This window comes from Scophthalmus maximus, chromosome 22 (assembly GCF_022379125.1).
Source record: "Scophthalmus maximus strain ysfricsl-2021 chromosome 22, ASM2237912v1, whole genome shotgun sequence".
Taxonomy (NCBI): Eukaryota; Metazoa; Chordata; class Actinopteri; order Pleuronectiformes; family Scophthalmidae; genus Scophthalmus; species Scophthalmus maximus.
The window spans coordinates 10,174,890-10,197,205 of NC_061536.1; the positions used below are offsets into that span (position 1 = coordinate 10,174,890).

The 22,316-nt window shown below is 44.4% G+C and overlaps 2 protein-coding genes and 1 non-coding gene across 4 annotated transcripts; all 3 read right to left on the reverse strand.

The window, feature by feature from the left end:
• Positions 1-1,635: 1,635 nt before the first annotated feature.
• Positions 1,636-16,165, reverse strand: fhl3b (four and a half LIM domains 3b). Of its 2 annotated transcripts, XM_035620061.2 has the most exons (6): positions 15,918-16,165; positions 6,643-6,831; positions 4,748-4,922; positions 3,718-3,887; positions 2,608-2,794; positions 1,636-2,316 (listed from the first exon to the last, which is right to left on the reverse strand). In XM_035620061.2, the coding sequence occupies exons 2-6, from the start codon at positions 6,796-6,798 to the stop codon at positions 2,165-2,167; spliced, it is 840 nt and encodes a 279-aa protein (XP_035475954.1). In that variant the 5' UTR covers positions 6,799-6,831; positions 15,918-16,165; the 3' UTR covers positions 1,636-2,164. The 2 variants fall into 2 exon arrangements, with proteins under 2 accessions (XP_035475954.1, XP_035475955.1); XM_035620062.2 differs by lacking the exons at positions 4,748-4,922; positions 6,643-6,831; positions 15,918-16,165 and adding an exon at positions 3,980-4,696.
• trnae-uuc lies at positions 2,974-3,045 on the reverse strand. Its single transcript has one exon. It is a non-coding gene; the product is annotated as a tRNA-Glu (tRNA).
• A 1,808-nt stretch (positions 16,166-17,973) lies between the features above and the next one.
• Positions 17,974-22,138, reverse strand: rragcb (Ras-related GTP binding Cb). The gene is made up of 7 exons (XM_035620059.2): positions 21,597-22,138; positions 20,673-20,876; positions 20,389-20,588; positions 20,092-20,206; positions 19,867-20,009; positions 19,620-19,768; positions 17,974-19,068 (listed from the first exon to the last, which is right to left on the reverse strand). Exons 1-7 carry the CDS (start codon positions 21,777-21,779, stop codon positions 18,911-18,913), a joined length of 1,152 nt encoding a protein of 383 aa, XP_035475952.1. The 5' UTR covers positions 21,780-22,138; the 3' UTR covers positions 17,974-18,910.
• Positions 22,139-22,316: the final 178 nt, after the last annotated feature.

The window sequence follows — 22,316 nt, forward strand, 5'->3', positions numbered from 1 at the left end:
GGGGTTGGAGTGTTTCTCTGAGTGAACTGACCCTGTTAAAATTGTCGTCATTATTCAAAAGTTACAACAGGGGCGAATCCCGAGGAGACAAAGAAATGCATCCAGCTGGCAGATGCTCACATGTGAATCCGTTGTGTTGACACACAGTCATGTAAGGCTGTCAGGAGTAAGAAGACTGCAGAGGCCGCAGGATCTTGTGAAAGGCCTAACAGCAGTGTGACGTCATCCAATTACTTTAACAGCCTCCACCAGCAGAGTCCAGCTGAGGTTGGGTCTCTGCAGAGATCTTCAATTTTCACGGAGGATCTTCAACCTCATCCTATCTCCTCCTCTTCCTCCTCCTCCTCCTCCTCCTGGGACCAAACAATCCCGCTCTTTTACAACCCGGCAAAACAAGGTCAGGCATATTTCAGGGGGAGTCATGGGAAAAGCTCAAACAAAATAGCAGCGCCACACGGCCCCCCCCCCCTTCCTCCTTTCTTTTATTTTGTATTTTTCATCTGGAGTTGATCTTGCCATAAGAGTTTTAGCAGCGCGTAAAAAACAGAGCAGGCCTGTTGCAGCGAGTCGACACTAACGCCGGGTCATAAACGATGATCAAAAGCAGGAAGTTACAGCGACTGTACATCACCGCCCGGCAGTTAGATTTCCTCGGTTTATGAGGGAGTGTACCACGGGCCCGGGGTGAGAAGAGAGCTCGTAATTCCTTTTTACATTAGCACCTGTCACTGACTGACTTCACCTTTAAATCAAGTGCATTCTGGGTTTTACATCTTCTCCTCTGATTCTTGACATAGCGTTCTCCGAACAATCTCGACTCCGTAACTTTGAACTTTTCTGGAGTCGTAGAAGTGGACTTAACTGGACTTTTTCTTCTCTTCTTCCCGTGGACACTTCAAAAACTAATGGACCTCTGTATTCAAAAGAAACATTGTCCTTTTACACATGTCCTTAACTACACCGTCCTGTCAGCTGGTCCTCTCCTCCCTCCTCCTGACGTGGACAACAGCCTACATATAAACACAAGCGGAGCGGATCAGCGCAGAGGTTCTGACCTGTAAATATTTATGCAGATTATGTAAGTGATAGTAAGGGAAAGTCCTCCTGGGTCTACCCACAGAAAACCTTTGGGAAAACGGGGGGAGGCGGGTTCAAAGGAATCTTTGAAACCGCCTCTCCCCCCGTTTTGTTTTTCTTGCTCGGTCGTCGGGACAGATGTAAGATGACATGATGGTTTTCGACAAGTAAAGAGGGTATTTGCGTTCAGTTCCCTCGTCTTGACACCGTGTGGTTTCATCATTTGTTTTTTTTCAGTGAGACAAATTGTCCACCAGTTTGGGAAATAAATGTACTTATTGCCTCTTTTACGTGAGAGGATTGATGTACGGCTCTCCGGCAGCTGGTTTACAGCACAAAAGGCTGGAAACAGGAGGAAACAGTCCCAAGTCCAAGTGTAACAGCATCCACCCACTTACACCTCCCAAGTGTTCCATCTTGTTTGTTTGTTGAACCCACACAAACACACACAAATACCTGTAAGTGTGTACAGTAAATGACATGTGGTTTTGCGAAGCGGCTGCTTAGGGAGTGTCATAACACACTGCATCACCATTCACTCACTTATGCACCATCCTCTGTTTTGAGACATTTTTTTATTGAAAGTTGATTCAAGCTGAGAAGAAAACACTTTTTTTTTTTATTTTCAGCAAATACATTTACAGACAAACTAGCAAGAAGCAGGAGGGACAGCTTTTATAAATGGCAATATAGTTTTTGAAAAGGTACAACAATTTTTCAAACTTTGGTTTCGTCTGTGTTATAAAAGGGGTGGGTAATGACCTTTAGGAATAATCAAACTGTTCAGTTTAAGGGTATACATACATATACGTGTGTGTGTGTGTGTGTTCATGTTATTCATTCTTTGATGTGCAAAACATAAGACAGAGAAAAAGTCATACACATTTATGCAAAAAATGTCAACGTGCTAAAGTCTGATGGGAGTTTTTAGTTGTCAATACTGATACTTGGCGTCGCCTTTACGCTGTGAGTGAGTTGCAGTGTTCGTGTGCAGTGTCCGGAGGCCCCGGAGGAGCTTTTCTCCACTCGTGTCAGCGAGTGTCTGATGGTGTTTTTAAGCCGCCGCAGGTGCAGCCGTGGTCGACGGTCAGTCTTCGCTGTTGCAGTCTGCGCACAGGATCAGGTCGCGGTCGGGGAAAAAGCCGGAGCCCACCAGCGACACGGAGCAGCGCGAGCACTTGAAGCACGGCTGGTGCCACTGCCGCTCCTCGAAGGAGACATACTTTCCGTCCCCGAACCCTGCAGCAGAAACACACACACGACACAACGTGAGCAACTCGTGGAGGACGGGTTCAATAGGGGGTGAAAAAATAGATTTTAATAACAGCCTCGCGACGTTCGGGGGAAATAACTTGAAGATAACATCAGCAGTTGGCAGTAACAATGAGGAAACACTCCTGAGTCAGCCTTCTGCCTAAACCTGTTTATTACAGATCATTGTTTTGGTATGAAGCGTTTACACTGTTTTACATGTCTCAAACAACGTGATGTTACCAGGAAGGCATCGGGCGTCCACTGCACTTCACTGACCTGTGATGGCCGTGTTGCAGCCGGCGCACTTCTTGGCGTAGAGGCTGCTGAAGCACTTGACGCAGTACGGACTGTCTCCCTGCGAGGTGAAGGGTTGACCGGCCAGCGGGGCCTTGCAGCCCGAGCAGAAGAAACACTCTTTGTGCCACACCTTGTCCTTGTAGGTCACCCCTCCTTTGGTGAGAGCCTGCGACACACACACACACACACACACACACACACACACACACACACACACACACACACACACACACACACACACTAAGTAAAATAATCTACTGAGATCAATCTGACATCTTACAGTTGCTGTCTGCCCATTCACCAGTGGTGACAGATGTACTTTGTTGATCCCAAACTGAGAAAGAGTTCCCATACCGGGAGTTGAACCCGGGCCGCCTGGGTGAAAACCAGGAATCCTAACCGCTAGACCATATGGGACTTCTGTAAGTCAAAACGTATATATTCTATTCCTTTTTTATCTCATTTGATGCTAATCGCAGATTTGTACAACAACATGAACAAGTTTATTGACTTGGAGTGAGATAAACTGAAACAGACGTGCTCAGTATTCTCTGATTAACTATGGTACGTAGACATAAAATCAAAGTTAATCTTTCATTTGGTTATTGAATGTTTTGTGTTGGTTTAGCCTCCTGCCACCCAGTTATCCCACTGGTAATTCATTCCTTTGTGCATTTTACTTGTTGACTTACTTCATTCAGTCCACTATTTCATATGTAGATATTTTAGATATGTTTTTATAGGACAATGTTTTCTTTACTTGTCCTTTTGCATTTTGGATTCTGTACATGCACAAACAAAAGAAGGAAGAAGGGCAGAAAGACGGAAAAAATGGAGACCATCTCCTTCAACAAGTTAGTAATTTAGTTGATGTGCCAGATGGTAAATCAACAGAAAATGAATTGCCATTTTGATAATCAATTAAAAGTCATTTAACAAGAAAGTTTCTCAAATGCGAAGATACATTGACATTTTAAATTGAGTAACTTTGAAGACGTTTGAAAGCGTCACTTTGGAGTCGGGGAACTCGACGGATCGAATTCTTCATTGACTAAAGGATTCATTGTTAAAGCCACATTGAGTGTTCACCGTTTTGCAGTGGCTGCACTGGGGGGCGACCCGGCCCTCGTAGCACGGCACACAGTAGTAGTTGTTTTTGTCTGGGACGAAAGCCTCGGCCCCGATCGGCTTCTCGCAGCCGTGACACATAAAACAGTCCTCGTGCCACGTGGAGCCGCCGTACTCCAACATCCTGGATCCTGTCAGAGACGGAGCAGACAAGAGCGAGTGAACGGACGAAGGTGGAAAATGAGATGTTGCTTTTTGGTTATTTGTTCAGATCCTTCCTCACATTTTTAGGCTCCTGCGTCCTTGACTCTCTGCGCCGCTGAGCTGCAACTATGAGAATCTGATAGCCCTGTACTATTGCACAACCCTCCTGCGCGGCACAATTACTTCAGTTTATCTCAAATCAATCTGACAGGATTGTTTTGTGTTTTGTTTTCAAGTTTAAACTCTTTCCTAAGGGGCTGTTAGTCCACGCCCACATAAATATGAGAAACACATGCTTCGCTGGAGGAGTTTACACAAGTTGGGAACCAGTCATGCTTATGAAATTGGATGTTATGTCAGATCCTCCTAATCACTGGCCTCGTTTTACAACCTTTAGGACCCGAGATGAAGACCAAAGGCATGACGGTGTTTTAAACTTGAACTTGGCTGCACTTTTAAGAGAAGTGCGTGGGGGTGGGGGCAGCAAGCGTTAAGCGGCATTCCAGGCTGCAGAGAAAACGGAAGAAAAGCGCCTGCTCGGTTCAGAGGAGAACTGGCGGGTTATAATAATCCCACAGTGCCCACAGGCGCGGGGTAATTCTCAGTCATCCGACACCACGACCACCACTTGTGTCGTCACACCAGCCCAGAGCCAAAAAGCGCCGCAGGGAGAGATCCTCACCCGAATCATTCTGTCACATCTGAGGCCGTCACACCCGGCTCAACAAAAAGCTCATTGGCCTCTTTCGGCCTCGCAGAAAAGACAGGGGGGGCGCGGGGTTCCCCCGTGACTGCTCTGCGAGGAGACTGCTCGTGAGACTTTGCGGCCTTTTCCTGGACACCGCACCTGGCATGACGGTCTTGTCGCAGGCCACGCACTTGGAGGAGAACTCGCTGCAGAAGCAGTCGCTGCACACGAGCGCGTCCTCCTGCCTGGTGAAGGGCTCGTCCGCCAGGGAGCGGTCGCAGCGGAAGCAGCGGAAGCAGTGCTCGTGGTAGTGTCCGTTCTCGTAGAAGAGCTCCTGGGGGACGAGGAGGCGGAGGGTTGAGACGGTCGTTGGGTTGATGAATTAAACATTGTTAGAATTATATTTTGTTTGATCCGCGAACAGTAGTCATTGTTCACGGGGAGGTTCAGACTGACTAGTTCAGACCTGAATGAAGACGAGGAGGATTATAGAAAATCCTCCCCGATATGAAAACTTAATCTAAAATAAAAGTCAAGTGTACTCAAACTGGCATCTGGAAGGAGAGATTAGACAAACAGGGTTAACAAATCAAAAGCATAATAGAAGTTAAAAATGTTTTGAATAAAAATTTTAGTTTCTCGAAACCTGTAAAAAAAAAAGAAAAAAAAAAGGTTACTCCAGAGCAAAACATGGGAAACTGAAACGTAATTTAAGATGAGAGCATTTTGAAAGGAAGGAATTATAGAAAATATCTCATAAATATTAGCTCATGGTGGTTGATGTCAGCCAAAGTTTGCGGAGCTGTTACAGTACAGCTCCTCGCGGGGACGCTCCATGTGCTGCCCCCCCGTCCTCTTGGAGGTCAGAAGGTCACGGTCAGCCACAGGATTCAGTTTCCCACACAAAGGACACTTCAGTGCTTTGGATGTTTGCCGACACGGGAGGCTAAACCCTTGAGTTTTCCCTTTTTCTATTTTCCAACACGGGATATAAACCTGAGGGAAAACCCTGCGTTTCTTCCGTATTCTCTTAAAAAGCAGAATAACCCACTTTCTCTTTAACAAGCCGCTTGTGCACCAGTTTATGCAGCAAGCTCTGTGACGAATGGGCCCCATCGAGCGGTGGGTTGAAAAACTTATTTTTGAGTAATGGGGTTTTCACAGTAAGAAAACGAATCAACCAGCTGAGCGGGGCTGAAGGGAGGATGAAGGACGAATGTTGTTGCGCCCACGACAGGAGGAGGAACGGCCAAAGTAAGCAGCGGCGTAATTTACTGCCCGTCGCTCAGAGGGAGTCCATAACTCACAGGACGCTGACGGCCTCATGGCGTCGGTGGGTGTTTCCTTCGGGACGCTGTTTTTTTTTTAACTAAAGGCATTTTGTTCAAGTTAAAGGGGGGATTACATATAATTTGATGTTCCGTAAGAACAATTGATGCTTTCCAGGAATACCAGCTGGCCTGTAACAGTTAGAAAAGTACATTACTACAAGTTAAGTCCTGCATTAAAAGTGTTACTCGAGAGAAAAGTGCTTCAAAATATGCAATAATATTCAAAATAACTTGTGATTACCATATAATCTATATATTATCTAATTATTATTAGTGATGCATTAACATGAAATCTTTGCTACATATCATATTTATGATGTCTTCGATTAACTGAAATTAGTCAAATATTACTTGGAAACTATATTAATGATTAAATAACCCTAATTTTTCAATGACGTGACAACGACTGTTTTATTTCAAATAACTGTAAACTGAATAAAAATTGGGTTTTGGGCTGTTGGTCGGACAAAACCAGACTTTTATGATATTACATTGGAGATTTATTTTTTCTTTTCACTATTATCATAAGTTCAATAGACCAAATGATTCGAAAAATGATTGTCGGATTTTTTAAAAAAAAAGGTTAGTTGCAGCCCCAATTCATAAAAACATCTGAAATTTTACATGTAAAACCTTGATGCATAAAGTTACTGTATTTTTTTTGTTGTTGAAATAAACGTAGTAGAGTAAAATTTGGAAGTACTGTCCACCATTTGCTCTTACCTTGGCATTGTGGCCGATGATTTCTTTACATCCCTCGCAGGTGTTGGCGTGCAGCCGGTCGTAGCAGGGGATGCAGTGAGGGTTGTCCTCCACCTGGATGTACTTGCGTCCGTACAGGGACTCGTTGCAGTTTTTGCAGTCGAAGCGGTCACTCATGATGTCTCTTTTTTTCCCCCTCTGGCTGACCAACTGAAAAAAAAGCAAAGAAGGGCACAGGTGCACTTTAGTTTCCAGTATCCAGTGTATATCCAGTCCAGTATCAGGGAGGAGGAGGAGGAGGAGGAGGAGGAGGAGGGAGATTAGTAAGACAGAGAGCGAAAGCAGGAGGAAGGGAGGCCGGACAGCTTTTGGATAGGTAATAAATCACGACAGGAGATAATTAAAACACACCAAATCTGCAATGTATGCATTACACCCCCGGGAAAATGAAATCTTTTTTCATGTTGCCGTTGTACAAAGCAAATATGTTGTAGGTCCAGTTATCTTCTTACCTCATCTGGAAACCTGTGGGCGATATCCTATCCCTCTGCATGCATCGTGAAATACTGCTCCGCTCCAGACTCTGTTTATTAGGCACTAATAGACATGACAAGTGGAACTCCTGTGATGAAACGTACGTTACAACCTTTCGCCACATGTTTATCATTCTAATAATGGACTGCAATGATCCTCCCTAGTCTTAAGGAAGTACTTATTTTTAACCAACTGTTTCCAGCCAGGTGGCGGGGGACCTCCGGAGTTTGCGGCTTTTACCTAGTGGGGACGCGGCAGCAGATTGTCTGGGTCAGATGCATTCACGCCAGCAGGAACATCTCCATAAAACATTCAGGTGAGGTGGTGGCGACCGGGGCGGAGATTTTTCTTCCGTATTCTCACACGGGACATTTCCCGCGAAATTGTACTTAGGGGCTGGTGGGAAAAAGTTTGGGAAAAAGTCCAGAGCAACACTTTACAAACAAAGGTTTTAGGAAAGTGTCCGGTCGTCGGTGCATGTCCGAAAGCAGAGAAACGGACAGTGTTAGTTTGCGGGGACGTCCTGGCAGTGATGAAAAAAGGCTGATCTCAAGGATCCTTACAGCAGGAACGAACTGGACGAGTTGCAGAGACTAACGCAACTGGATGAAGGGTCTGGATGGCCAACAGGAAGCTTTAGCTTAGTCGCAAAAAACCCTCGTCCATACTGCAATGATTCAAGCCAGTGAAGGCCCGTGACGTCCGCCTCTCCCTCCCACTCATTCTTGAACGAAACCCCCCTGCGGCGTTTTTTGGCATCGAGAACGAAGCAACTAAACAATATTAATTGTTGGGAGCTGGACCGAGACAGAGTTCTCAATTTCAAAGGCTCTCTCTCTCTCTCCCTCTCTCTCTCGGGGGCTTTTCGTCTGCGCTTGGCTCGTGTTAAAAGGGCAAAAAACCACTCATTTATCTTGTTTACTTCTTTTTTTTGTGTGTGTCCACACCTCGCTCGTGAATGCAGAGCGCTCTATTGTTGTTTGAAAGAGGACAACGGCATTTAAATGCCACAGGGATGTATTTGTGAGTTGTGTTTGCTGCAGCTTAAACTCATTTTACCCGAGGAAATGACTGTGACCTTGTCAGTGTATTATATTCTATCAAAACGTTATCCGCTGTGAACCCTTTTGAGTGAAGGTGACACATTCATTTCAGGGGCAAATCCCAGATTTTGCCTAATAATGAAATCTTCTTCTTGTCTTGCCGGGGAAACGGGGTCGAGCCCCAAAATGTAACTGCAAACATATCTTTTTCTCAACATTACCTGACCCTGGAGATGCTGTTTAAATGCAGCCTTCCTCCGAATGAGGATTAAGATTACTTTTTTTCTTTTAAAAACACATTGGTACAGATGTAGGATACATATGATTCAAAGGAGATATTCTTGTCCGTTTTTCTTCAAGGTTTTTTGGCGGCCTTTAATAGATCATATATAAAATATAGCGACCAGAGATAATGACCTGCCGAGTCTGTGGGTGGCCAAGCGTGGAGCGAGGAGCCACCTCCAGCGCCCCGACTATCAGTTCGACTGCAATGGTCTGTTTGTAAGTACCAATGCGGTCACAGGCCCAGGAGCCCCGGACCAGAGCCTCTGTATGTTATGACTGTTATATGTATTTTTTTTTGTCGTAAAGTCAATCAAATGACCATAACGGGACACGAAAATCGCGACGGAGAGACGCGAGGCGACCGCAGAGAGACGCCAAAATGACCACGAGCAGTGCAAAGCAACTGGAAAGTTACCACAAACCCCCCCCCCCCCCCCCCCCCCCCCCCCCCCCCCCCATATAAGCACAAATCCCAAAAATGCTGGATTTGCAGCTCGTGGAGCAGAGGAAGGACAGGTGGAAATAAGGCCGGGCGCACGGACAATAACATCGTCCCACCGCTGTTACTGAGCACAGCGAGGCATTAACAAAACATCTGACCCCATGTTCTGCAGCAGCAAAGGGGAAATGAGCAAGGAAATGATATGTGGGGGGTTGAAATACCCTCCTGCGGAGCAGTGGAGACCTGGCAGGCCTGAGCGAGATACTATATATAAAGTATAGTAGTAGAATGTCTGGGCCGTAACATTTGCCCAGGCAGAAACTTTAAATATTTCACTTGGAAACATTTGGTGTTTATATTTCCCCCCCCCCCCCCCCCTCTTATTCTGGGCTGGTGGTGGTTTGACATGTTCCTGCGATGTCAGAAAAAGAGGAGGTGGGTTCAACGGAGAGCAGCTGAGAAGCCGTGTGGCCTTGAAATCTCCCCGAGGGCTCCGGGGAATGTGCCGCAGCGGAGGACTTCATCGCGGGGACCCAGAGCTTGGTGCAAACCGGGGAGGGGGCCACTTGTTTTCTCGGAAAAAACATTACTAGTGGTTCGTAATGAAGCTGTTAAGAATCAAGCGCCGTCCGCGACTGGTGCGTTTCCTCTGCGCCACGAAGCAGTTTTTGCATGTGGCCTGTGAAGGAGTCGCCTTGAAAGTGCAGTGTACATTCCTCACGTCGGACTGCTATCAAACATTTTGTTTCTAATAACCGGCGATGCCGTAATTTTCAGATAAACATTAGCAAATAAACACGGGGCTGCGCTCAGTCACGTCCCGAAGCCGGTGCCAGAGGCAGAGGCTCCGTCCGCGCCGCGACTCGTCGGCCTTCTGTTCTCCCCATGCCGCGTCGGAAGGACACGGAGGACGTCCCTCAGACGTCCCCTCCCTGCAGATAGCGCCGCCGCTTCCTCTGCTCCACAGCCACAGGTCAACAAAACGTGGAGGAGGACCGAATTGAGCCAAAACGTAACATCCCATGTCTGTTTTCTGTCAGATTGTTGTCTGGATGGGGGACTCAGACCAACTTCCCCCCCCTGAAATGTCCAAAGAGGGTTCGGGTTTCTATTCTCATCCATCCATGTCCACGGCAGAACAATGGTTTTTCCTTCCGGACGCAGTCTCGGTTTTTTGGCGCTTTGTGTTTCTCTTCCCGAGCCCGCAAACATCTGCAGGCGCGTTCCGCGGTCTCCAGCTGTTGTCCTGCAAACAGTTCTCCTCTGGGCGACCAACGGGGAAATCTTCCAAACCGATAACAGCATCTAATTAAAGACCAATATTTCATTTTTGTTCTATTGAACGGACTATTTTTAAAGTTACATTATGGGCAATTGTGGTTAAGTTCAACTTTAGGGAATCTCTACCCATAAAAGTTGAAGGTTGACCATTAGCAAGCCGCCTGGTCAACGCTGAACTTTGTCTGCTTGTGTTGCTGTTCACAAATTCTCCTCCAAGAGAACTATGGTTTTCGGACAATGATACAAGTCACGTCTTTTGAGTAAAGCGTGCGATCGTATTGATCCGCTGGCAACCAAGTAATCTAATGGGCTTGTAAATTTGATGATGAGAACTTTTGTTCGGACTTTTTTAATTAAATAAAATGGCGCAATGGAAAACAGAAATACCGAGGGGACTACAGAGAACAGTGAAGAGAAGATCTCAGCTTTGTTTTCATTGTGGCTCTTGGGAGCAGTTCCCTTTGCTTCGGAGACAGTTTTCTCACTACGACTCTTTTCTGTTTACGTGCTACTGTCACTCACAATGCAAATAACCATCCGCTGAGAATCTGTTCGTCTGCACATTGACCGTCTGACTTGTATGTCAGCTGCGCACAACGCGGACTCATACGCCGCCGCCGCCGCCGGCTGGTCTCCGGAGACGTTCACTTTACTCTACAGGTGTCCTCTCGGACCACACCCTCCAGTACCTGTTCTCCTCCTCACCGCAAGACACTTGACTAAACACTCATCCGTCTTGTCTGAGTCCTCTCTCTCTCTCTCTCTCTCTGTCTCTATGGCAGCACGGCCGATGAAAGGAATGTAGGCCCACGATTCACCTCGTGGAGGCGACATGCTGAATTCTTCCCTGACGCACCGCATGTCCCGGTGAGCGATTTACCGCGGCCACTTGGCGCCGAGAGCTTTGTAGCAGCGGCCAAATGGCAACAGTCTCCCGGGATCAGCCACCAGGCCTCCTCCTGTCTCATGTCCCTTCATGGCTCACTGCTGTTGGTGTACTCCTTCACAACCTGACAGTTTCTTACGGCCGGCGCCAGTGACTCTGCGAGCCCTCAGAGCTCTGCTGGGTGTTAGTGTTTTTTTCTCCGCAGGAGAATTCGGACTTGTGTGCGAGCGCTACAAACCAGACTATTGCACGATGAAAAGCGTTGTCACACGCAATAAAAACCAGTGGGCTAAATCTGTAGGTAGGTGTTAACTCTGTCACAGCCACAGAATCGTTGCTCATGCGTTATTAAAAAAAAAAAGCCCTCTGTGGCCTTTTGTCGGGGTTTGACGCTATAACATTCGCACTATGAGAGGCCACCAGACTCTTTTGGACACACAAATTTCACACAGAATTCTGTCTCAAATTAAACGGCGGAGAGTAAATATAGCGCACGTAGGAAATACTGCCTTTTGCCTCGTTTTTCCAACACTTGAACTTACAACGACTGCTTTCTTCTGCACAGTCACACTCCCATACCGTGTGTGCATTCAATTACAACAGGCGTCTAACAAAGTTGTTTTTATTTTAATTATCTCGCTTTTACTGTTTATTCCCCCTTGAAACAGATTAGGGTGCTTTCATGGCCTCTCCACCCCCAGAACAGTCTCCACATTGTGCAACTCGTACATTACACAACCTGGATCTGGGCAGGTTAAATGACGAACATAGACGGTGGCACAATACTCCACAGAAAATGCAGTCAACAGAGGCGCCCCGCAGCACCGGTGGAGCGAAGTGACGAGCCTCTTGGTCGCAGCAATAAACTGTGACAGCGAAAGAAGAAAAGAAAAACAAAGCGGGTCTCTTATGGCCGCCGGATGACTGCGCTCTCTTTCATCCCCCGTACAAAGACGTTCAATGTGGCGCGGCTTCCTGCAGATCACAAGGCCACTTTCAGCCGCACACACACACACACACACACACAAATCAACGTGAACACACACTGTACATTGTGTTGTCTCTAGATTAAAGATCACATGAGAGTTGGCAGAACTGCAACATCATTTTTGGTAACTTCATCGTGAATGATGGCTGCACTCTTGAGCGCAAATCAGTGTCAAGGGTTCAGCTGTGTGGTTTATCGGTGAGGTTTATCCGTGCTCCAGCTTAGTTGGTCACATCATTTATCTGTTCCGAAATTCCACTGGAACAACCTCATCGCGAGCATTCTCATTAGATAGTATTGACACATAACACATCATGTTAAGCTGGAACATTTGGGGAGTAAGAGGGCTTTTAGAGATGGAGTGGGTGTCTGGCTTTGTTTTTGTAAAACTTGCCGCAGATCACGAGGCCTATTTCAGCCGTACACACACAAATGAAAATAAACGCACAATGTGCATTTCTCTGTCTGTGATTACAGCTCTCATCAAGATGAATGGTTCCTTTCTTTTTCTTTTTTCCTTTTTTTAAAACAACATCGTGGTGATATTGTTAGATACCAAGCTTGCGGGGCTGAAACATAATAAGAAAATATCTGGATCTCTTATAACAATCAGCTCAATTTGATTAAATGTAACGTAGTATTTTGAGAGGAATCACTTCTTTCATACTCAGTTCCAATAGAACCATAGTATGATCAGTGTCCCGTGATTTTAATGACACATAACCTGCTACACTACGCTCATAACATTAGGGCATAAGGAACCCTTAAAGACAGGCTACGTGTCTGGCTTTTTTTTTTTATGAGTCTCCAACTGGCTGTTTGTTTGCTCTGCGAAGCAATGAGGTCTCCAGCTGCAGCTTCACCTCGGCTGCTGCCGACTGAACTGACAAACAGATTTCAGTCAGACAAGCAAAAAAAAAAAGAAGGTCCATCACCACTTTCCCAAGAATGGTTCCAAACCCGGGGGACGCGACTACCGAGATACTCGGTTGTTACTCAAACCTCCAAAACCTCTTTGGTGATGCTTCCTTCTACCGGTCACTAATTTATCTATAATTTCCTAGGGAAGTTTTCCCGGAATAATTTGGGTACAAATCTCCAATAATGTTTACAGAGTAATGTGAAAGTGAATTGTACCCTTGCAAAATGTACAGTTGATCCGCTGAGCATTAACTGTAAATAGTTAATTGGAAGTGTACCAACTGAGCATTTTCCACTATGATTACTATCACTGTACCAAATAAGTACTTCTAAATTCTTTCCAGGGAACTTCTGGGAAATTATTTACAACGTGCACATCAGCATACTGTCCTAGTTTGTTGGGTTGGCATGTTAACATTCGCGAACTAACGCTAAATTCCACACATCAGCAGGCACCATTGTTGGGTTGGCATGTTAACATCCGCGAACCAATACTAAATGCAAAGTAGCTACAGTCGATTGTAGAGATAACAATGTAGACCAGGCGGTGGCGGTTGAGATTCATCCTCGGCGCAACATAAATGCCAGTATGAAATTCCATGGCAATGCGTCCGATGAGACGTTTGGTTCCGGACCACTGTGGTGGACTGACTGACCAACAGGCCGACATTGCCATCCTGCGAGCCAAGCCACTAGTACGGCTAGAAATATATCTAAAAATGTCCTTTGGAATGTTTGTGCAAAGGATGGGGAAAACAATACAAGTAGAAAGCAAGATTAAAAAGATTCTAATCATCCGGAGTCTTTGAAAAGGGAAATACAGTATCTTCAGCGAAGTTACTTTTGGAGACTCTGTTATTGCACTTGGATCATAGATACCGACAAGTATCATCCAGAACAAATACACATGTAAACATATTTTCCCAGCAGGCAGCTGGCAGCGTGTCCAGTCGAAGTCATGGGTGTTAATGGTAAGAAATCTTTTAGCCGGGCCTGCTGTCTCTGTTTTATGTTTGCTGTTGGATTCATTTGGCTGTGATTCATTTGGCTGTGAATCACAGCCAATACCTCTTTGTGTATGTGGAGAGAATCAGGAAGATTGAAGGCTGGTATAACCAGTCATGGTTAACAGGGTGAAACCAAGAAAAGGCAAAAAGTATTATAAAGATGAATTATTGTTGTTTTACCAATAAAGTTGAGATCTGTCATTCAACTCTCAGCAAGAAAAATTACATCATAATATTTCCCAAAATGCCAAACTATTCCTTTAACTCTTGCCAGGCTGTACAGGATAATAAGAAATGGAAAAGACAGTGGTGTGAGACTGACTCGTGTCAGAAAAGTTACCACAGGGATAACTGGCTTGACTGACTCATGAGTCTCTCATGTCCCCACGACGGTCTGATTGTATGACTGTCAGACATTTGGCAACGCAAAATCGTCACCTTCTATCTGTTTTCTTTGTCGCTGGCTCGTCTCCAGGGATCGTACACGGGCCCAACCTTCGCCCAACGCAAGAATTTCAGAGGAATGCGACTGTGGTCACAACGTGGCAAAACCATGTGGTTCCGAGATTGAGAAGAGGAAGAAGAAGAAGGAGAAGAAGAAGAAGTGAAGCATTTTTCTTCCGCCCTCTGTTTTCAAAGAAAAAAGAGGAAAAAAAAGATAAATCAAGGAATTCCTTTCTGTTTAAAACCTAAAAAACAATGCACAGACACAAACACACATTCCTATTTCCTCAGGGGGTGAAAAAGCAACCGGAGATGAATTGGATCAATTGTTTCAATGAATACACTGATTTCATCCAAATGGATTGTAACACTGTGGTACTGCGGGGATAGTGTGTGGTGGTGGAAACTATGAGTGGTGCTGGGGAGGCAGTGGTCGGAGGGATGGGGGGAGTTTGCTGAGTCTCCGGAACAAAATTTGTAATCTGCAGACATGACATCACTATAACTCCACAACGGTGGATGGCTTGACATGTGTGTGTGTGTGTGTGTGTGTGTGAAACATGTTTGTATGAGCTCTAATTGTCGACATTAAGTTTAATTCTGTGGTGTCATCCAATGCCACCGTGTCTCCAGATGGAGTGTGTGTGTGTGTGTGTGTGTGTAGTGGGGGGGGGGGGGGTTCCTCAAAGGTCTCCTTGTTCTTCCTTTTCATAATTGTGACTTGAAAAAACGGGCCACAGCACTTATCCACAGTATCGGTTACTTATACTTTGGACCCCTCTCAGGCCCCCAACCCCCAATAACATCCACACTATTTCCTCACGCTACAAAAAGAACATCCTTTCTGCTGCATCCTGGATGTGTGTGTGTGTGTGTGTGTGCGTGTGTGTCTCTTTGATGTTGACATAATTCACTAGTTTAACAGATTAGAAATAATGTATTTTGGGTTGCCAGGTTGTAAAACCACCACCACATTTGGCAGGTGTTTACCTGGTCAAATGTAGTTATAATGGTTTAGTTTAGTTTTAGTTTTGTATAGAAGTCATTTCTCTTAATAAATTCTCAAAAATTCTCGGTTTATAATAATCAATCAAAGTTCTAATGAATAGATGTTTGGACCAGATTAAGTGTTAAGATATAAGTCAAATAGCCAATAAAAAGCCAAATGTTCTCATGGCTGAGAAGGCGTTTTCACAACGTGAACCTGGCAACCTAAATGACCCATTGAGCATTGACAAAGCAACTATAGTCCCTTCCTTAAGGCTGCCTCCTTTGCACAGGTGCTCTACCGTTCATTTCAAAGTGTCCCTGCGCGCAGGAAAAGGTACAGGTGAGCATCTACGCGGCGGAGCGTTAAATGCCTCAGTAGATGAGACCCGTGCGAAATCCTGGCAACAACTTAAAGTCGTTTCACGCTGCCCTCCATTGATTCGTGGCACGAAGACGCGATTGGATTTGAACGTACCGCTCTTTACGCATCAGCAGCCTCCGGAGACGCTCCCAGGAGACTCCGAGGTCTCTGCGGGATGGACCGAGGTCTCTGCGGGATGGACCGAGGTCTCTGCGGGATGGACCGAGGCACGTCCCGCTGCTCCCGGTGTGCGACGTCGGCAGATGGTTAAATCCTCCGTGGACTCCTGCGAGCCGAGGAGCTGGACGGGTTTCCACTGACTGGTCTGGAGCGTCTGTGCCTGGTGCGTAAAACCAAAAGCACTCTTTCAAAACACCGCCCCTTTCCTCTCCTCTGCCTCTCCTCTCCCTCTTGTCTTTCTGCCTTTCACCTTGTGAGGGGTTCAAGCTGAGGAGGGGGGAAAAAAAGGAGGTAGACTTGTGTTTTGTGCTGCTTGTAACTGAATATTTTAGATACACGGTGGAGGATCCACATGGTTTCCAGCTGCTGATGTAAAGCACTGTATTATCCCTCTAAATGGAAAATCGCCATAATACTTGGTTGCATGATATCACAGTGATATCCCTTATGGGGCTAACATGTTACTATAACTACCCTATTAGGCATTTACAGGCAGTATATTGACACACAAAAATGATTGACAGGACAGTATAACAGCACGAGTAACCACTTAATAACTGTTTAAACGTGTTAATCTTTACACATACACAGGAACAAGTGTTATAAAGCATTTATTTACTGTTTATTCACAGCTGCCTTTAAAACTGTACTGAAGAATACATTGACCCTTAACGTTGAATTCAAAAGCATTTCCTCCAGAGCTTTCAGCCACATCTTGTGATCTTCATCCGCAGACAGAGATGAAGTACAGGCTCTGTTGTAAATGAGGATTCATAAAGGAATTAATACTATTTTAAACAAATGTGAAACATTTCATCAATATAATGAATAAATACTTATACAGGCTACTTAACATTTCATATTCTCCTGTGTCCTATATCTGATTAGTACATTATTGAGTGTTTATTGCCTATAAATGGTTAAAACTATATGGCTCTTCTCAGCACAGTTACATCCATTATGGATAAAGAGCCTATAAGCAACAGCTGTAAATGCCATACAATCTCCATATTGTCTTTCACCATAAAAATCTTTCATTTCTTTTGAGTTCTCTCTGCTGGATGACATGCCTCTGTGGTCAGAAGCAATCTTGCAAGGTCCTGAAAAGAAAAGAAGATAAAAAAAATAAAAAAAGAATCCCAGAGAGAAAGATATCATTTTCCCGCTCATTGACCTCCATTTTCCACAGTGGTGAGCAGGAGGTCTGGGGACGATTAGAGGCTTCAGCTGCGGCTCCGTCCTGCCACTACCCATTAAGTCAGGATGTACAATACGACAGAATGATGTAATGAAGGCTTTTAATTCATGTGTGGTGTTTTTCAGTTTATTTACAAGAACTATAGATAGACTACTGGGTGTTCCTGAAGAAGAAGAAAAATACTACTTTGAGAACTTATCTGAATAAAAGTAGTGACTGTACCCTGAAATGTCAAACATGTATATGTAAATATGCTGCCATCTGCTGTTAAAAACAATTACATACACTGGTTCAACTGCACAACAGGTTATTGCTGCGGTCCTAATCACACAGGGGTTGAAAGTCACCGTCTGTGTTTGAGACACAAATATAAGTTTTCTGTATGCATGCTTTGAGCGGTGTCTCAGAAAGCACTGTCATTTCCCTCCCCCCTCAGCAGCCATAAATCTTTGCATCTTGTCAGCATTTTTTGTTCTTTTCTTGAAAAAAGAACGATTTTTATTTCTCATATAACAGAGGACAAACGCTGGATGTTTAGCATTTTTTGTCACAAACGAGTGGGAGTTTCCATTACACCTATTAGTGTGTGTTTATATTTTGAAAGTAAGTTTGATTAAAACTTCTCTTAAAATTATATAATACCAAATTACAATCATCAGGCCTCATAATTATTAGATCATTTTAAGTAACGATTAGTTAAGAAAAATATACTGATGATGCTGGACTCTTTTTATCCATAACTCGCAGAAATGGGCTTCAAAGTTAAATTGAAAGAAAAGCTTGACTCAAGAAAAATATGAAACGTATTTTTACTAAAGATTTGCATACAATAACAAAAATAAATCTTCCAAGGCACCACTAAGCACTTGCACCGAAAAAGGCAGAAAGCAACCGCTGCTGTAGATTTGTCCAAAGTGTTCGTCAAGCTACAAAAAAAAAAAGAGTCAGCTGTCAGCAGGTTGTGGCAGGACGTGAGATGAGAGAAGCATCAGCAGTTCTTTCCACACTGCATTAGGTTTCCAGTTGTCGGCCCCTCTGTTAATCACCCGAGGCGCTTAATGGTGAAACTGGCACCGTTCTGGTCGGCGGAGATCCTGTGCTGAGTGCCGGTCGGATGAGTCATTATAATCAACAGAAAACACACTGAAGCACAAACACCGCGCTCGGGAAGGATTCGTTTTTTCCCCCTACCTACCGGGGGATTAAAGCCACTTATAGAACCAAATAAGTATTGGTAACATGAGCAGGATTACATGAAGGGAGATTGTTCTGTTGTAGGATGTGACGGATTGCATGTAAACTATAGAATCTACTGGCCAAGGACGTAAACATAACCGACAGAATTTTTGACATTGCACTGTGAAAAGAAGGATCCAAACTATGGCACAGGATTTGTTTTTATATATATATATATATATATATATTACCTGTAATAATGTACAAATGTACAAATATACTGTATTTTACATGTGATCTCCTCTCAAACCAGAGGAGAACCGGCTCAATATAATTTAGTCAGAATGGCTTGATTAGGCTCTTTGAAACTGACCCAGTGACATCTGTCCGAGTTTAACTCATGAGCTTCTACAATAATTGACTCGCATTCATCTGCACACAATAAGGGGCCACATCTGCAGGACGGGAGGCACATGTGCGTTCATGTTCATGCCTCACTGCACTTCAGGTAAAACCCAAATTTTAAAATCACACTTGTCTCCCCTTCCCCTTTTTAAACAGCATTTCCATTCAGCGCGGCAAATCTCAAGCCGCTCGGGCTGTTGTTGGACGAGCTCGCAGATCTCCAGACGCCGCCGTCTGCCGCGGTGCCAACTTCAAACACTTCGTGGATGGCGTTCCGGAAACAATGAAAGTTGTACTCTATCAAACCTGCACAGAGAAGTTCATTCAAACATTACTTTTCTTTTTTATGTGGCAGAGCTTTCGCAATAAAAATAACAGGATTTATCAGTTTCAATCCGAGAGAGTAAGTAAGGAAGTAAATAATTACTGTGCTGCTGCACTGACCGGTCGATCAAATCAATGTTTTCTGATCACAAAATGAACAGAAATACTTCTACCGTTGCGTTTTTAATAGAAGAATTAAAAACACATGTATTGTGATCGGCTACATTAGCATTTAAAATGAGTGACCACACTCAAAGTTAGATGCAGAAACTTTTCTTTGGAACTTTGCTGCCACGTAGTCAATTGCAAATTTCTGACTGCAACGATTTTCTAAAGTTTTTACCACTGTTAGATGTTTCAGTGTGGACCTTCTCTAAAGGAAAAACGCGGCATCATAGCTCATTGTGAACAGTTTAGACAGTTCAATGTTGCCAGCTCTGGATTTTTAAATAAACACTTTTGACATCCTGTATAATCGAACCGCTGTCTTAATGATACCCACTCCACTGTTTATAAAATTTCAAACCGCCCACCTTTCCTCTCAAAGCTCTCCTCTCTGAGGATGCAGACGAGAGCGAGGAACTTTGTGACCTCTTTCAAATAGAGCACGGTAGTGTTGTTGAGCTTGATGATGGCCAAAGACTCCTTGTCGTAGGCACAGCCGCTGCCATCCTCCACTAGTCTGCCAAGAGCAGGAAGACAGAGAGGCAGCTTGCAACTCTGGATAAAGAAAGGATGTGAACTTTTGGCAATCGCCAGGTTAAGCGCAATGCTTCTTACCCGTAAATGCAGGAGACGTCGATGACGACGTCGATCATGTCGCAGCACAGCTCGTAGGACTGCATGTCCACAGGAGAGCTGTCTGTGGCGATGTAAATCTTGCTAACGACGTCAAACAGGAATGCTTTCTCGATCCCAGAATGCTGGCAAACACGAAGGATGTTAACAAGAGAGACACTTAAAAAAAACTGTGGTAAAACAGAGAGACGAAAATAAACAACATACAGATATGAAAATGTTCAAAAGGTTCTCCAACGTTGGTAACTGAGGAATGAGCTTCTGGACGACTTTGCTAAAGGCCTCAAATATGGAGTGGTCGTAGATACTGGTCAAGTAGAAGCTGAGGAGGGAAAGAAGGACAGGAGAGTTAAGGCTCTTCAAAAATTAGAAGGGCGCACAGAGAGGGAAAACCTCCGCAATGGAAAATGCCCCATCTTGCCAGATTAAGGAAAGTGGGGGGGAAAGAATCCTGGATCCACCCATTTGTCAGGATCAACCTGTGCAGACGCATGAGACACTCACCTGAGGTGAACCTTCTCCAGGTTGGCATCTGCCAGATCATCGTTCGCCCTCTGATGAACGTCCCTTTGTGTTTCAATTTTGTGGTCGTCGGACAGACCGTCCACTTTATGGATGAACACCTCAAAGTTGATGTCTGGATTCACTTTGTAGGCCCTAGACACGGTGAGATGCAAACGCCCGAGAGCCTCCACATAGTCGTCCTGATCACAGGACGGACGTGTTAATTCATGTCACACAGGAAGCATTTTAAAAACCTAAAACCTTTAGCTTTCAGTTCATCCGACCTGAGCGTCAATGACGAAGATCAAAGCGCCGGTTCCACTGAAGATCATCTCGCTGTCGAACGTGGGGTCGAAGAAGTCCACCTGCCCGGGAAAGTCCCAGATCTGGAAGTTGACAAAGGAGCTGCTGGAGATGTCGTCCTTGTAGATTTTGTTGGTGCTCTCGAGGAACAGTGTCTCATTGGGCGACATCTTGTGGAATACAACCTGGGGAAATGTGCAGGTCACAACGTAACAGGTTATTTTTTATTAAATGTTTTAATCTGATATGGTGATAAAAAAAAATCTTGTAGTCATATTCATGTGTGCATTGAGTGGCCATCTTATTAGGTACATCTGTATAATGTAATTTACATTTTCTTTTACCCAATATTTAAATATATACACACACACACATATATAAATATATATAGTTGACTCCCACACACACACACATATATATAGTTGACTCCCACACACACACACACACACACACACATATATATATATAGTTGACTCTCACACAGACACATATATATAGTTGACTCTCACACAGACACACACACAGACACACACTATATATAAAAAATATATATATATATATATATATATATATATATATATATAGTTGACTCCTACACACACACACACACACATATATAGTTGACTCCCACACACACACACACACACACATATATATAGTTGACTCTCACACAGACATATATATATATATATATATATATATATATATATATATATATATATATATATAGTTAACTCCTACACACACACACACACATATATATATATATATATATATATATATATAGTTGACTCCTACACACACACACAAACACACACATACATAGTTGACTCCCACACACATACATATAGTTGACTCCCACACACATTCACATATAAAAATAGATATATTCTTTTTTGTGATACCTTCTGGATGGAAGACTTCCCGCTCCGTCGCAGCCCCATCAGCAGGATCCTCGGTTTCTCGGCGGGCGCGCAGCTCTCGTCCATGTCCGCCTCCTCCTCCGCCCCGTAACCGAAACTTTTGGGAAAGGAGCCGACGTCGTAACTGCCCGTGAACGCAGAGTCTTCACACCTCTTATTAGACATGCTGCGCTGTAATAACTCCCCGCACAGCAGCCGGCGTCTTAAAACTTTCGGTTGTCCCCGGCAAAATAATCGGAACCAGATTGTTGTTGTTTTTGTTGTTGTTGTCGTCGGGGATTTTCGCAACGAGCTAGCATGGCAAGCTAACGAGCTAGCTGCCGGAACGAGGTGTTCCTGTGTTTACAAATACCAGATGAGGCTGTGACGGGTCCACAAGGGGGGTTGAGATAAAAGTTAGAAAGAAGTTTAAGTAACTATCATATCGGCACAGGGTTGATTAATTCAAGCAGAGAGAGGAGGAAGGATCAAAACACAGGACAGTTACGAGACAGGCGTTTCCGCCCACTTCAGTGTTGCCAGGTTTGGCGGACAATCAAGTAGTCGATTTCTTTAAAATCATATCCTAATATAGCGACATAATTTACTGAAAATGAAAGTAAGTTATAATTTAAATGGAGATCCGTGATAATGATGTAATCGCTAAAATCACACTAAATCTAAAATATATTTCTCAAATCATGTATTTGAGTTCAGATAATA

Bases quoted from the DNA above. Each gene is read 5' to 3' on its own strand.
- fhl3b (XM_035620061.2), bottom strand. From the start codon at position 6,798: ATGAGTGACCGCTTCGACTGCAAAAACTGCAACGAGTCCCTGTACGGA. The intron at 2,795-3,717 runs GTGAACACTCAA...TGTGTGTCGCAG, and splicing joins AGTGCAGCCACTGCAAAACG to GCTCTCACCAAAGGAGGGGT. The intron at 2,317-2,607 runs GTCAGTGAAGTG...TTTCTGCTGCAG, and splicing joins CTGCAACACGGCCATCACAG to GGTTCGGGGACGGAAAGTAT.
- rragcb (XM_035620059.2), bottom strand. From the start codon at position 21,779: ATGTCTAATAAGAGGTGTGAAGACTCTGCGTTCACGGGCAGTTACGAC. The intron at 19,769-19,866 runs GTAAGAAGCATT...TGCTCTTGGCAG, and splicing joins GACGTCTCCTGCATTTACGG to ACTAGTGGAGGATGGCAGCG. The intron at 19,069-19,619 runs GTGGGCGGTTTG...TTCTCTGTGCAG, and splicing joins GGAGAGCTTTGAGAGGAAAG to GTTTGATAGAGTACAACTTT.